Source organism: Xenopus laevis, chromosome 3L (assembly GCF_017654675.1).
Source record: "Xenopus laevis strain J_2021 chromosome 3L, Xenopus_laevis_v10.1, whole genome shotgun sequence".
Taxonomy (NCBI): Eukaryota; Metazoa; Chordata; class Amphibia; order Anura; family Pipidae; genus Xenopus; species Xenopus laevis.
The window spans coordinates 34,197,618-34,214,894 of record NC_054375.1 but is presented as its reverse complement, the minus strand read 5'-3'; the positions used below and the strand labels follow the sequence as shown (position 1 = coordinate 34,214,894).

The 17,277-nt window shown below is 36.1% G+C and overlaps 1 protein-coding gene across 16 annotated transcripts in view; it reads left to right on the top strand.

The window, feature by feature from the left end:
* pcdhga3.L (protocadherin gamma subfamily A, 3 L homeolog) overlaps positions 1-17,277 on the top strand; it is a 279,136-nt gene that overhangs the window by 92,181 nt on the left and 169,678 nt on the right. For 2 of the 16 annotated variants that reach the window (XM_041584918.1, XM_041584917.1), the window contains exon 1: positions 4,900-7,400. The exons of 12 other annotated variants lie outside the window; for them this stretch is intronic. In XM_041584918.1, coding sequence (XP_041440852.1) covers positions 4,992-7,400 — 2,409 coding nt within the window. In that variant the 5' untranslated portion in view covers positions 4,900-4,991. Of the gene's footprint in view, positions 1-4,899; positions 7,401-13,596; positions 16,171-17,277 lie in introns of those variants that run through there. 2 more of the 16 variants (XM_041584900.1, XM_041584899.1) reach the window with 1 other exon arrangement.

Here is a 17,277-nt window from a genome sequence, read left to right as displayed (position 1 = left end):
TATACTTCTCTTCGAGACAGAATATTTGATAGATCTCCTCCCCGGTTGTTGAGATACACTTTTTCTATACCTTGGATACTGCAAAAGTTCAAATCTCCAGAGTTGCACAGATAAAAAATGCTTAGAAACATTAGTCTCTTTTATGGTTTTTATATCAAAAATATGTTCTCAAATTCTTTCCTTCAATTGACGTGAGGTTGTGCCCGCATATTTACTCTGGCATTTTAGTCATGTAATTAGGTATATCACATTTTTTTGTATTGCAATTAATATATTGTTTTCTTTTATGGATTTTGCTGTTTACATTGTCTGCAAAGGTATCACTTTTTTTCATGTATGGACATACTACACATCTCTTTTCTCCGCATATAAAATTTCCTTTTGTCACTAGCCAGGTAGTGTGGGATTCTTTTTTGGTATTCACCATACTAGGGGAAAGCATTAGTTATTTAGAGTGAGACCTTTTCTGGTAACAAACTTGCAGCCAGAATTTAGAGTTTGTCATCTGTCTTTAAGATGGAGACATTTTCTTCAATTATACGTTTGATCAGAGGAAATTGTGGGCTGTATGTAAATATACACAAGGGTTTGTCTACGGTTGATGCTTGCTTAAAAGTGCCTCGAGATGAACGTGTTTGTTTTTGGAGAAGGAAGTGTCTTGGGGTCATGAGTACTTTTTTAAAAGCTTCTTTCAATAAACTCATATTGTATCCCCTGTGTAGTAACCTGTCTCTTAAATGACATGCTTCTGTCACAAAGGTACAGAAATCAGAGCATAATCTTCTAAGACGCAGGAATTGGCCTACTGGTATATTTTGTATTAAATGTTTAGGATGTGAGGAAGTGGCCCATAGTAGGGTATTTGCTGTGCATTCTTTGCGGTATAGAGAGGTAGTCACATTGTTACTGTCATTTGATAGGCTGATGTCTAGAAAACTAATCTTGTTGTCATGGTATTCATGAGTAAAACTTTTAGATTCGTTTGAGTTGGTGTATTCTATGAAGGTTGTTAGATCACCCTTCCAGATGAAGAGCAAATCGTCAATGTAGCATCCATAAAAATTAATCATTTGTCTGAATGGGTTGTAATCTCCGTATAAATACATATATTCCCACCATCCCATGTACAAGTTGGCATAGGATGGGGCAAATGTTGTTCCCATCATGGTGCCCTGTTTTTGTAGATAATATTGATTATCAAAAAGAAAAAAATTATGTGTTTGCTTCAAGTATAAAGTAAAACCTATTTGAAGCATCGTGGTGGGAGCAAAATTTGCCCTATATTTATGATATAAAAACCAAAAAAGAGAAATGTTTCTAAGTTTCTAAGCATTTTCATCTGTGCAACTCTGGAGATTTGAACTTTTGCAGTTTCCAAGGTATAGAAAAAGTTTATCTCAACAACTGGGGAGGTGCTCTATCAAAAATTCTGTCTCGAAGAGAAGTATATTGAAACTTTAATTTCAAAACTAGAATACCTTGCAGTATGAATTCCGAATTTGATGTAACATGTTACTGTTCTTGAAAAACTGTTTACATTCTCTTTATATTCAATACAATTTAATAATGTATACCAACTCTGATTGAATGGAGATGAGTTTACGCTTATACAGTATATATATATGTGTGTGTGTTTGCATGTATATGTACATGTGTACATGTGTATATTTTTTTGATTTGTTGTTTTCTGTATAAATGCTCATATCCTGTGAAGATCATTAGAGCCCATGACTAAGCGCACTGAATGGGTGTGAAATGCGTAGGGTGGATGGAGATGTAGATTTATATACTTTTAAACTTTGTATAAATGAAATTATTCTTTTAATTTAATTTCTCTGGTCTTGTGGATCCGTTGAGTGCCGGTCAGCCCTGCTTTTTTCTTTGCCGTGCCGCTCCCTCAAGCTGGGGATCTGGGGCTGGTGCACCCGGACCACTTTCATTACTCGGTGAGTCATTTGCAATTCTTTCTAACTATCAAAATTTTAAATGCATAAACCTGTTACCCATTAATTCTTGTGTAGAAATTAGTGATGGTCAAATCTGTCCCAAATAATTTGCAAAACGGCGAAAAAAATTTGATACCGGTGAAAATTTGCAAAACGCATTTAAGTCAATGGGCCTCAAACTAATTCTGACGTGCTACAATTTTTATGCGAGTCAATTTTGATGAATTTTTTTGTCCCTGCAGAATTTTGCCTGTGAATTTTCAACGTTGTTTCGCGAAAACATTTGCAGGTGGTGAACACTAAAATTTGCCGCGAATCCATGCCTGCAGAGTTTATTCGCTCATCACTAGTAGAAGTATCATTTTAAAATGTTATGCAGACATGCAACATGAGGCATGCTTGATAGCTGCTTTGTTACACACAAGAGTGTTTTCCAAATTTCTAATCTGGTCTCCAGCGACATGAAACCCTAACGCTTGTGTCACAGGAAGTCTTAAGAAGGTAATAAGAAAGAATGGTTAGTCTGGGATAATGGTAGCTAAGATAAGGCTAGAACCATATGTTAAGCCAGCAATATTAGTAATACAATAATTATACAGTTACTACTTAATATCTCTTTTACAAATATAAAATGTATAAACATTACAAAATTAAAAAAAAATATATGATTGTGTCCTCCTGAAAGCAAATTAAAAGCAGAAACATTTTGCAACGATAGCTTCTACGGTCATTAAAAAGAACAGCAGCAATGTAGATATGCTGAACGCAGACAATGGTTCCTCCCATCGAACCTGCACGTGTTATTTTCACAGCACACTTTCATTATATTCGAACAACTTCATTCAATAAACGATTTCTTTAGGATTTATAAATTAAAGACCTGTCAAGTGGTTGAAGGTCTTGTTCTGTCATTATAGAAATGGTAGCATTTGAATATCTTCTTTTGGAATAATAGAAATGACACTTTTTTTTTAAACTGGATATAATTATTGCTCTTCTGCTAACCTTCAATTAAAATTACCTACTTGAAAGCAATGCATATTTTAACCTGCCATTGCTTTTGATTTGGAAAAAATATTCTGGTTTTTGGGACTAGTGATTAACACAGAACATATGAATTTTAGGACATTAAGAGGTGGTTTCTACAAGTGTACAGAGACACCTGGTACTTACTCCTATATATTGATAAATGAGCGTTCTCCAAATGAAACTGTTTCCAGCATTTAAGATTGTGTTTTGATTAATTATATAGAGTCAAAATAAAAATCGCCAATGTTAAGAAATCACCACTATTGCTGGGTAATCTGAGAATAAAACTGAAACAATAACATGGAAGAATTACGCAATAACAGCAGCATATTTTACAGATCTTACACAGGGACGTAGCTTTCCATACCTTAACTGTTGGCCAAATAAACATTTTAGTGATAAGGAAACAAAAATCCCTCCTAGTCTACATTATAGAGTTATTGGTTACTTTAGCTTGCTGTAATACCAGTGGTATAAATAAATGTTACTGGGCCCCATGGCAGATTCAGTTTAGAGCCCCAAAATTTAGAGCCTATTCTACCAAGATATATTGAAATTGCTTATTAATTAGGGCCTCGCTGTGCCTATTATACTCCTGGGCCCTCTTGCAACAATAGGGTCTGCTTTCTCTGTAGTTATGTCCTGTATACAAGTATAGGATTTGAACCTTTTATCCAGAAAGCTCTGAATTATGGAAAGGCCATCTCCCATAGACCCCATTTTATACAAATAGTCCACATTTTTAAAAATGATTTCCTTTTTCTCTGTAATAATAAAACAGTACCTTTTACATTACCCTAACTAAGATATAATTATTCCTTATTGGAAACAGAAACAGCCTATTGTTTTTTTTAATGTTCACCTGATTCTTGAGTAGACCTAAGATATGAAGATCCAAATTACAGAAAGATCCCTTATACGGCAAGCCCCAGGTCCCAAGCATTCTGGATAACAGGTCCCATACCTGTACTACTTTATGTTATGTAAATGTATGTAGTTATGTAAATTTTATTACTTTTCTAGTTCATTCTTGGATTCATAAAGGTTGTAAGTGATCTGGACTTGACTTTGACTCTTTGTAAAATTACTAGACACCCTTTGCAATAAATCATTTATTTGGGTTGCTGCCAGCGATGATAGATAGATACACTATATAGATATCAATGTGTTTATGCTTCCTATTGAATTTAAAAGAGAGCAGGGTTCTTCTTTTAATCTGTTGTAACTGTATCCAAGATTTTTTTTTCTTGATATATTTCCCAGAACACAGTACTGAATGTTATAAACCCATCTGTTTCTGCAGAAATAAACAGATAAAAGGATCGTACTGTGCAGCGAATTAGATAAGCAGGCTTTGCAAAACAAAATGCATGATAGAAATAGATACATGTAGAATTAGATTGATATACTGTAGAATTCTATAGTAATACATGCATATAGAGATGTTTTCTTACTGAGAGATTAGAAAATTCGAATTCATTTCCATGAAAGTTGGTAAGCAGTGTAGTTCATTTATTTGTATTGGGTAAAGAAAATGAAATACTGATTGCAGTGTCTGTGTCTTAAATGTTTTAAGGTTAATCACATATAACTTTTTAAGAGTGTGTTTGTGCTTGCAAAGGTGTGTAAAGATTTGAATTTTTTTTCCCCACATTCTTAGGAAGAATTGTCAAAGCAAACCCGCAAAGCACAGGTTGTTCTGCTAGTTTATTAATATGTTTAGTAATGCCAAGACAATTTTAGTCATTGGAGGAGTGGGAGTAACTCTCACCCAATAATCATATAAGCTAACACATAATATCTGCTTTTTAACTGTCTTATTGCTGTCCTCCTCCAGTAATGACTCACCCTCCCTCTTACATGCTGATCAGTACCAAGTATAAAACCATCCATATACCAACTGCTTCACTACAAGAAACACTTTCAGCTAATAACATTTGCTTTGCTGGATTTATTCAGACTAGATCGTATTTTTTCGTTACTGATTTTACAATCTCAGGGAAATATCTGGTTAGAATGGACTGTCGTCTCCTTTGGAAAGCTTGGACATGGCAAGTAATGTATGTCTTTTATTTTGTTTGCTGGGGATGGTCAAATGGACAGCTTCATTACACTGTTGTAGAAGAATCAGACCCTGGAACAGTAATAGGAAATGTAGCAAGGGATCTGGGATTGAATGTGGAGCATATTTCTGAAAGGAGATTGAGGCTAGGACCTGAAGAAAGCAAAAAGTATTTTGCTGTGAAACTGGAAATGGGAGATCTGCTTCTGAATGAAAAGATAGACAGAGAGACTCTGTGTGGTCCTGTTTCTAGCTGTTTGTTGCCTGTAGAGTTGATTATAGAAAAACCTCTGGAGTTGTTTCGCATAATTATTGAAATTTTGGATATCAATGATAATTCACCTCATTTTGTTAATTCTGAGCGCCTAATCAAAATAGCAGAGCTGGCAGCTCCAGGATTGAGGTTTCCATTGGAGAATGCTATTGATCCAGATGTGGGGACCAATGCGGTTATCTCTTATAAGATGAGTCCAAGTCAACATTTTGCATTGAGCGTCAAACAGCTGAAAGATGGCAAGCTATTTCCTGAATTAGTTTTGGAGCATACACTTGATAGAGAAGAGATAGGAGAGCATCAGCTAATACTTACCGCTTTAGATGGAGGTCATCCACCTAGATCTGGCACAACTAAAATTACAATTCAAGTTTTGGATAACAATGACAACCCTCCAACCTTTGATCAACCTGTTTATAAGACAAGTTTGTTGGAAAATATTCAGTGGGATACTTTGCTTATAAAATTGAATGCTACTGATCTGGATGATGGCTTAAACAGCGAAATTGAGTATTCTTTTGCGGATCATACGGCCAATGTGGTGGAAAGGTTATTTAGGCTAGACCCCATAAGTGGCGAAATACATGTTCAAGGAGAGATTGATTTTGAAGAATCAAGTTTTTATGAAATTTATATAAGAGCCAGAGACAAAGGTATACCTGTGATGGAAGGACATTGTGTTATCCAGGTGGAAATTGAAGACTCAAATGATAATGCTCCAGAGATTTTTGTAACTTCCTTGGAATATTCTGTTGCTGAAAACACGCCAGTTGGAACAGTTGTTGGATTGTTCAATATAATTGATCGCGATTCAGGCAAAAATGGGGAAGTCCAGTTACAGCTTTCAGCAGAACTTCCTTTTCAATTTCTATCTCTTGAAAATCATTATTCTTTGATAACAGATGCTATTTTAGATAGGGAAACAATGCCTCAATATAATATACACTTTATCGCCTCGGATTTAGGTGTTCCTCCATTGTTCACTGAGAAAACACTTAATATATCAGATGTCAACGATAATGCACCATTGTTCTCACAGCCTTTTTTCTATGCATTTATACATGAGAATAACTTGCCTGGGATGTTGCTATGTAAAATATCTGCAACTGATATAGACGAGGGTACAAATGCCCTCCTTACATTTTCTGTTATGGATTCTTATATAGCGGGTTCTCCAATATCTTCTTTTATTTATATAAATGAAAACAATGGTAATGTTTATGCTCAGCGCTCCTTTGACTATGAGCATATTCAACATTTAGAAATTCCAGTTTTTGTGGAGGATAGGGGCTCACCAATACTAAGAACAAACGCAACTATACATATATTTGTATTGGACCAAAATGATAATCATCCAACTATTCTCTATCCTGTGTGGACGAGAGAAACCACTGAGCATCAAAAAGTACCCCGTCATGTATCCATAGGTTATTTGGTGACCAAGATAACAGCTGTTGATGCAGATTCAGGCTACAATGCTTGGTTGACTTATAGTATACTTCAGGCAACTGATCCAACTCTATTTCAAATTTCACCACATACAGGGGAAATAAGAGTTATGCGACATGTACTTGAGACTGACGAGAATACTAACACCATATTTGTCTTAGTTCGAGATAATGGGGAACCAGCTTTATCAAGCACAGCCGCTGTCATAGTATCTTTTGAAGAAGTTGTTCATGATGAAACTCCTAAATCACAAGATTTCCAGATATCTTCAAATGAACAATCAGATGTGACTTTATACTTAATCATATCTCTTGTTGCAATTATTATAGTGTCCCTGGTAACTTTTACTGTCTTGACCATCAAGTGTTTAAAGACAGAAAATGCGCCAACAATGTGTGAAAGCTTTCCGTGCCACCCAGAACCCAGTCTCCAGATACATTCTGAAAGTACTTTAAAGTACATGGAAGTTAAGACAATACCACGTTCTTCCGTCCAAAGTTATAAAACTTGTTATTCGCCAGCTCTGGACAGAACAGATTTTACATTTTTGAGACCTTTGGATTTCCCTCAGCTAAAAGATATTCTAAATGATCCTGATTCATCTTTCTCTTTGAATGGGGATTTTGACGAACAAAACCAGGTGAGGAATCATGAAATAAGCGCTGGCTTATCTTATTTTACCCAGTTCATTTATCCTTTATTTGGTGTGGGGAAAGTAGAAATTGTATGTGATGAGTATGCTCCATAGTCATGATCATAACCTGACAACTGAAATAATATGAGCCACTGATATGATTAAACATATTTATTCTCTTTTAATGCTATAGTCTGGACTAACAGTACCGATTTGGTCAGCTTAGGTCTCCAGAAAAGGTCTGAGAGGTGTAGTTTGCGTTTATACTCAATAATGCAAGGAGACATTAAGGGGCAGATTTATTAAGATTCGAGTTGTGTTTTCCACAAAAATGCGAGTTTTTCGGGGTTTTTTTAAAAAAACTCGAATTTTTCTAGATTTATAATACCCCCACCCTGGAAATAGCTTGAATCTGAAAATACACCATATAAAACCTGTCAAGGTCATATAGGAGTCAATGGCAGAGGTCCCTTGAATTCAAGGTTTTTTTCGCTGAAGACCCGATCAATTTGAATTTTCGGGTTTCACAACTCAAACTCGCAGAATCAAGTGTTTTTCTTTCAGGCTTTTTATTAAATAAGAAACCATTCGGGTTGTGAGTGCATTCAAACTCTTTCGAGGTATAAAAAATTCTAACATTCGACCTCTTATAAATAACCCCCTAAATGTTAACATTAGCAGCTAATTCCTTATTGATTAAGTACTGACCAAAGGTTGGCAAATGTTTATCAATGATACTGGCGCACAAGTCACTCGAGTTGTGTTACATGCTAATTGTGAGATTTTCAGTCAGGAACCATTGCCTTATTATCGAGTCTTGTCTTAGACCTTAGTGTTCTCCTTTCAGTTTTACCCGGAGGAAGTTCTTCCATTTTTTTATTTTATGTATTTACTTGGATTTCTATCATTTTATTTTTTTTCTCCTCTTTGCTTTTAAGGAAAATACAAGTTGAGGTTGGTGCTTTTGTTGTTTTGCCCACTGCTTAAAAGTGTATCCTTTCACAGGAATTGATATACTAATGTGAAAAAGCAGCAAGCAATACATAATAGAAGTTACCATTATTATGTCTTCTACATAAATACATAAAATAAATAAATAAATAAATAATATGGTTTGGAGTGTCTAGCTGCATGGTTTATCAGAACTGAAATTTTTTTTGGTATAACACAGATCATAACACCTAGTGGGCAATCAGGGTCGTGAAACAAGGTGAGAATCTTGCCCCAGGCAGCTAGTTACTGGAGGTGGCAAAAAGCTAGTGCAGTGAGTGCAATAGTGCTCTCGGCATTAGCAATGCGCTCTCCATCCCATCCAGTTTAAGGGCAGAGACACACATAGAGATTCAGGGAGATTAGTCGCACAGTGAAAAATAGCCTCTTCTTTGGGCGACTAATCTCCCTGAATTCCTTTCCCCTGTCTAGAATCTAAATTGCCTACAGGATGGCACTCGGAGCACTTAGTTTTCCTAAGTTGCCTGAAGTTGCCTCATGAGGAAACTTTGGGTGACTTTGGAAAATTAAGCGATCCGCCGGCGATTTAGATTCTAATCAGTGGGAAGGCAGTTCTGGGAGATTAGTCACCCGAAGAAGAGGCGATTTGTCGCCGGGCGACTAAATCTCCCCAAATCTCCACGTGTGTCTCTGCTCTTAAGTGCAGAGTGGAAGATGGAGGGTGGCATTGGTGCTGCCTTAGGAGGCAGCAGCCCCAGAAATGCAATGTTCACAGAAATGCTGAGATGCTCCCATTTTTGCACACGCACTCAGCGATGTATTCTGGTCCGTAGGCACTGGACCTCTACCTGCATCGAGTCACTATCAGACCTCTTGGTGATGTCACTCTTGCCACGACCTGGAAATTCCATAGGATCAAGAAAAAGTTCAAATGTATCAGCCAGTACCACCAACTTAATCCAAATTCCTTTTTTTTCTCTGTAAAGAATCACAGAGGTGCTTATTTACTAAAGTGAATATTTTTTTTATCATCTAACTCTACCAATATTTGCATCAATAACTAAGGTGTATTTAGCGATATTGTGTAGCTACGTAAAATCATAATTGTGCCATTGCGAGCACATAACTCAGCTTTATCACATCAGTTTTTTCCATATACTTCTCTGGAGAATTACCGACATAAAGGAATAATTTATGTGGTATATTAGTATGGAGGATATAACATTAATATTGAGATTCTCATTATTGTCATGATAAAATACATATTTGCTTTTCTTTGTGCCTTTGCAAAATATGGGAATGTTCCCCAGTGCATAGTTAATACAGCGATATGTGTCATACATGCTTTTTAGTAAATTGCTGGTTCCATGGCACTTTAGTAAATATTACCTAGAAATTCAATACTCATTCCTAAACTGCTGTTTTGGCTTGTGTCAAATAATGCAGAATAACTTAAATGTCCATTGCAGAGAAAAAATCCCATTTCTGATACTAAACACTATGGGGCAAATTCACTAACCGGCGGAGTTTCGGCAGCAATGGCTTCGCCGCACCTTGCCTAGCGAATTATTGCCAGCGCTCTGCAAATTCACAAAAATGCGAAGTTGCGCTCAGCGAAGCGAAAGGTAGTGAAGTTGCGCTAGCGAAGGGGAATTTGCATACGGTGGGAACTTAAAGTTTGAATGGACGTATATGTTACAGCAAATACATAAAACTATACAAGCCCAGGGAACCTTAATGAATGCAAAAAGAGATGTTTTATTGCCCTACACATGTACCCAGAGTATAGTTTATGTGCCATATGTTATGAAAAGTAGGGGGGAAGCAGGGTACCCAAGAAAAATGTTTTCATCCTTTTGCAGCCTCTCACCCATGAAAATGGAAAAGACGCCAGTGTTTTTCAAAAATTTGTTTTTTTTTTAAGTCCTATCTACTCTATTGCACTTCGCCAGGTCTGAGGCAAGTCTGGCATCAACTTCTTAGTGAATTCGCGTAGTACCGATCTTTAGCCCTGGTGAAAAATTGCCTGGCGTTAGAGTGCGAAGTTGCGCTACAGTCTATACTCCATTAGTAAATAGGCAAAGTATTGAACTTACTTAACGCTGGCGAATTTTCGCCAACGTTCATCACTACGCACCTTAGTGAATTTCCCCCCATGGATATGGGGGCCATATTTACTAAAGTGTGATATGTCAATTTTGAGCAGTGGAGAAGGTGAGGGAAGGGATTTATAGGGAACAAATATACCAGCAGGTTATAGTTGGTAAACTCAGTTGTAAGGAAAACATGCTATACCCAGTTATTAAGGAAAGGCAATGTCCATGGCATGGCTGTCCAACAATATGCTCAACACTATGCTCCACTCCCATGCTTCTAATACTTCACTGCCTGCTTTAAGGGTATTACAGGGCCAAAGAACATAACTGTATTAGAATTAAAAATTTAGATGTTTATACATCAGGTTGGTATGCTGCCGTCATGGAACATGAGTAAATTAATATTTTAAATAGGCAGAAAGCAAACTATTGAGCTGCAAGCAAGTTTTAAAAAATGTTAAAGGGAAATGGTTGCTGTAATAAAAATCCACTAAACCGCGGTGGTTGCATAATAATTTTTTTACAAAAAGTTTTATTTTTTTCTTGTGGTTTTTGAGATATTCATTTATTAGTGTGCTATCTTATTAGTTTATTTCTGTGCTATCTCAACCTAACATTTCTATCATACTGGAAACAACTGAATCATGCTGTTATCTGCAGTGCCTTGCAAATTGCTGAATTACAGTATGCTGTAATCTTTTTATAATGGAGAATGTTCCCCTTTAAATGACTTTAGTGCCTAAAAGAATATGGACATAGCGTGGGAAGCAGGAAGTTAAGATTAGTGGAAGGATATGATCAGTAGAGAATTGGAGAAAAGAAGTGGCGAAGAAGTATTAAAGAGATCAGAAAAGTTAAAGGACCTCAGAAAGGAAAGAGATAGTAACATAGTAACATAGTAAGTTAGGTTGAAAAAAGACACAAGTCCATCAAGTTCATCTTTTTAACTCTATTTTAACCTGGCTTACTGCTAGTTGATCCAGATGAAGGCAAAAAACCCCATTTGAAGCCTCTCCAATTTGCCTCAGATGGGGGAAAAAATCCTTCCTGACTCCAAAATGGCAATAGGACTAGTCCCTGGATCAACTCGTACTATGAACTATCTTCCATAACCCTGTATTCTCTCACTTGCTAAAAAGCCATCCAACCCCTTCTTAAAGGAATACTGTCATGGGAAAAAAATTTTTTTCAAAATGAATCAGTTAATAGTGCTGCTCCAGCAGAATTCTGCACTGAAATCCATTTCTCAAAAGAGCAGAAAACAGATTTTTTATGTTCAATTTTGAAATCCAACATGGGGCTAGACATATTGTCAATTTCCCAGCTGCCCCAGGTCATGTGACTTGTGCTCGGATAAACTTCAATCACTCTTTACTGCTGTACTGCAAGTTGGAGTGCTATCACCCCCCTCCCTTTTCCCCCCAGCAGCCAAACAAAAGAACAATGGGAAGGTAACCAGATAACAGCTCCCTAACACAAGATAACAGCTGCCTGGTAGATCTAAGAACAGCACTCAATAGTAAAAACCCATGTCTCACTGAGACACATTCAGTTACATTGAGAAGGAAAAACAGCAGCCTGCCAGAAAGCATTTCTCTCCTAAAGTGCAGGCACAAGTCACATGACTGGGGGCAGCTGGGAAATTGACAAAATGTCTAGCCCCATGTCAGATTTCAAAATTGAATATAAAAAAATCTGTTTGCTCTTTTGAGAAATGGATTTCAGAGCAGAATTCTGCTGGAGCAGCACTATTAACTGATTCATTTTGAAATTTTTTTTTTTTCCCATGACAGTATCCCTTTGAAGCTATTTAATATATTAGCCTATACGACTGATTAAGGGAGAGAATTCCACATCTTCACAGCTCTCACTGTAAAAAATCTTCCGAATATTTAGGCGGAACCTCCAATCAGTAAGGATGATTAGTCAGCTGGAAAGACCTGGTAAATAAAGCATTAGAGATAAAGAGAAAACAATGGGTAAGTAAGTGGACTAGGGAAAGAACTGGTGAATGTAGAAGTAATTATAATTAGAATATAATTAGAGTATAATAATTATAAGTACAGTATATTTTCATGGTTTATGGTACCTGCAAATACAGTAATAACGTACAAGTGGCATTTTTTGCCATTATATATTTGTATGTTTTTTTGCAACTCTTTTTAGTTGTTATTATCTAAATTCACGATTGTGTTTCTACGGGGTATATATATATATATATATATATATATATATATATATATATATATATATATATATATATACAGAAGCTGGTGGGACCATACCACTCAGTGCAAGAAACTTCCAGAAATGGAACATTCAGGATATTTCTGGGCCTTATCAGAGACAAGGTGCTGCCGTAGCATGCCCTTCGTGGAAAGTCATTATCTTGCAATCCACCCCATACCTTACATTGACAATTAGAATTAAAATAAAAATCCATGCACCTGGAAGTTTTTGCTACTTTTTACATGTTAGGTGTTCCTCTAGATGATAAACATTGCCCCTGGATGTAAAGTGTCCTGTCTCAACATAACCGGTGTCATTGTCTGGATAAAAAGTGTTACTTCTTGAAAACTAAGGGTAGATCACACTGGGGATTCCTAGAAGTATATTATTTAGTTATATTTTTTCTGATTTATTTGTTATTAATCAACTTTATATTAAAAAAGATTTTTTAAATCCACATGTCCACCTTTATTGAATTTTAAGCATAACCTGTGTCACTGTCTGGATAAAAAAGCATTACTGCCTGAAAACTAAGAGTAGAACACTCTGGGGATTCCTAGAAGTAGATTCTTTAGTTATATTTTTTCTGATTTATCTGTAGTTAAACAATGTTATATTAAAAAAGATTTTTTAAAACCACATGTCCACCTTTATTAAATTTAAACTATTTCATAAAAATACTTATTTAAGCTTCTAGCTTTAATAAAATTATTCTTAGCGGAAAGACAAACAATTTATTTTATTTAAACGTACTAATATTTGTAAACCTCTTCCTAAATATTGGATGAAGTTCACAGTATTGTCCAGCAGAGGGCAAGCATGTCATCCAATCATATCTTAAGCTACATTTGTAGATCTGCTCACATCATCCCTCCTCTTTCCTCCCCCTGGCTTTTGATTGCTCTCTCGTTTCTTTACTGACAAACAAAGGCGACCACTTGATCTGATGAGAATCCCAATTGACTGGACACAATTTTACCTGTTTAAAGGATACACTGTATATCTATAGAGTCATGGATCTATAAAAGGACCTATAGCTGCCTAAAAGAAGGATTTAAGATATGGACAATCAAAGCTACCACAAGGCTTGGAAACGGCAAGTAATATTGTTATTCCTTTACAGCTGGGGCTGGGTCTCTGGGCAGCTTCGCTATTCTATTGTTGAGGAAACAGAGCCCGAATCATTTGTTGGAAATGTAGCTCAAGATATGGGTTTAAACCAAGTAGCTGCCTCTAAAATAAATTTGCATTTGGGATCTGGAGAAAGTAGGAGATATTTTTACCTGAACCAGGGAAATGGAGCTTTGTACATAAAGGAAAGGATTGACAGAGAAAGTATTTGTGGAACCAGCACTAGTTGTTTACTACATATCGAGGTAGTCGCTGAAAATCCTGTAGAGCTCTTTAGTCTGGAAATTGAAATTCTAGATATAAATGATAATTCTCCAACCTTCTTAAAAGATGATCACACCATACAGATTACAGAATTATTTGAAACGCCTGGGGCTCATTACCCATTGGGAATTGCACAAGATTTAGATGTTGGCATCAATAGAGTTAATAAATATGTGATAACCCCAACCCCCTATTTTTCATTGTCTGTTAAAAATCGTAAAGATGGAGTACTTGTTCCTGAGCTGATTTTAGAAAAGGCTCTAGATAGAGAGGAAATAAAAGAGCATCGACTCATCCTCACTGCTATTGATGGTGGTGAAAAGCCCAGATCAGGAACCTGTCATATAACAGTTACAGTTTTAGACATCAATGACAATGCACCGGTTTTTGAAAAGCCAAACTACAAAATATATTTACCTGAAAATCCTCCCCATGGGAAATCTTTAATCCTATTAAACGCAACAGATTTGGATGAAGGTTTAAATGGAGAATTTGAATATTCTTTTGATGAACATAACTCAAATTCAGTAAGAGAATTGTTTGATTTAAATACAGTAACAGGGGAAATTTATGTTGTTGGCACGGTGGATTTCGAGGCATCTAATTTCTATGAACTATCAGTCAAAGCAAAAGACAAAGGAACTCCAGCCCTAGTTGGACGATGTTTTGTTCAAATTGAAGTTGAAGATGTCAATGATAATCCTCCAGAAATACATTATACCTCAGTGACAAATGAAGTGCCTGAAAATGCAGATGTAGGGACTGTTGTGGGATTTATTAGTGTTAGAGACAGAGATTCGGGTAAGAATAAAGAAATCCAGTTAAATATCATCCCTAACCTTCCATTTGAGGTCAAGCTCTTAAAAAATCATTACTCCTTAGTGACAAAAGAGCTTCTCGACAGAGAGAAAATGTCTCAATATACTGTTCACTTGGTTGCCACTGATTTGGGTTCTCCACCATTGCAAACTGAAACAATAATCATTCTCAATGTGTCTGACATTAATGATAATCCCCCTCGTTTTATCCATCCATATTACAATGCTTTCATAAAAGAAAATAATGATCCAGGTACCTTTTTGTGCCGAGTATCTGCAGCTGATCCTGATGAGGGAGTGAATTCAGAATTATTTTTTTCTTTAGTTGAACGTCACATAGATGGCTCTTCTGTCTCTTCCTTTATTTATATTAACCCTACAACTGGTGATATCTATGCACAGCGTACCTTTGACTATGAGCACATTCAAGTTTTGGAAATTACTGTGAAAGCAGAAGATTCTGGATTTCCAAAATTATTTTCCAATGTATCAGTGGTTATTTTTATCTCTGATGCAAATGACAACTATCCCATTGTGCTGTATCCAGAGAGATCAAGAGAAATCATTTATCAAGAGAAAATTTCAAAATCTGCATCGATTGGTCATTTGGTTACAAAAGTATCGGCAGTGGACTCTGATTCTGGGCACAATGCCTGGCTACACTTCAGTTTCTTTGAAGATACAGATATGAGTTGTTTTCAAATATCTGCAAATACTGGGGAAATCCGAACCACAAAGAGCTTGCAAGAGACAGAAAATACAGAGCGACGTCTTGTTATTTTGATTAGTGACCATGGGGAAGCACCATTGACAACAACAACAACCATACTTGTAAATATAGTTGACAGCATTCTACAAGAGAGGCCTAAATCTCAGGTTTTTCTTACAAATTCTGAAAACACTTCAGACTTGACATTGTATCTAATTGTTTCTCTGGTTGCTATCAGCTTAGTTTCACTAATAACTTTTATCATCTTATTAGTAAAATGCTTAAAAAGAGGACTTTATGACACTAGAAGTGTCTGTTGTTTCCCAAATAGAACAGAATTTAAACAACCTGTAGATCAATATCAACCAACACTCTACCTGAACACAGATGGGACCTTAAAATACATGGAAGTGAGGATGGTTCCACCAGAAACTCAAAGGCAATGTTATCAAGCTTGTTTCCTCCCAGCAACAGAGACCCAGAATGTCACAAATCCATTAACTTTTCCACAGTTAAAAGATATATTCAATGAAAATGCAGAATCTGTTGAATCTAACTGTCCAAGTGACCAATCACAGGTGAGACATTGTTATTATGTATAGTATTTGCTCAGCTTTTCCTGTTATCTACAGGACTGAAATGTTTTCTTCATATTAAATAATAATATTTTAGGTTTAATATAACAGACCAGAGTGACTCCAGTGGTCATTTCTTTGTAACTACGAGGCCTTTTTATTAAGACATATAAACAATGGGAAATTAATATATCAGGGACTCTGCTGTGTAAAATGTGATTTATTTATAAGACATGTAATTGATGTGACCTAGACATATAGTAGTATCTCCTTTAGTAGGGTTTTATAGTGCTAATATCTATAGCAAATTGTGTGTGTATATATATATATTATAGAGTGGAGCACTAGACCCATCCAAGACTTAGCCCACTTCCATGGACACATAATATATCATTCAAAAAAGTCCAGACAACACGTACAATGTACAGTATTTGTGAAGCAAATTTGTATTTTACCAAATCAAGCAAACGTGCAATGTTTCGGGCTTCTGCCCCTTTCTCAAGCATAATTAACACCAATGATATCAGATACTTTTTAAAGGCAAAAAAACACACCCATCACATGCATATGCAATAGCAAAACATGATGGTACAAGAATTTCCATGTATCCCAGTATTTTACACCTTGCCGAAGGTCCATAAAAACTTAATTCCATTTTTTTGCCTCATTGGCAACTTTCTTGGATTAAGTGCTTGCTCCATTTGTACCCTGGGATATTCCTATATTAAGTATAAATTTTTTATTTCAGGACACTTTTTTTCTTAAGATACAAGGGACCATGATGGGATTGAACATCGCCCCTGACATATACCAACTTGTTTATAAATCATTTTAAAAGCGATTATGTTTACACAAATTACCTTTTTGAAAAACATTGTCTTAAATAGTGGCACTATATCGACAACTTGTTGGTAGTGTAGATGGGCAACGTTGGATCCCTTCTGGAGTTTAAGGTAGACAACTTGTTTCTAATTTTGGTTCTGTACACTACCACAAATAATTTTAAATGAAACAACTAAGATTCAGTTCAACTGCAGACTTTCAGCTTTAATTCAGCGGGTTGAACAAAAAGATTGCATAAAAATGTGAGGAACTAAAGCCTTTTTTTTA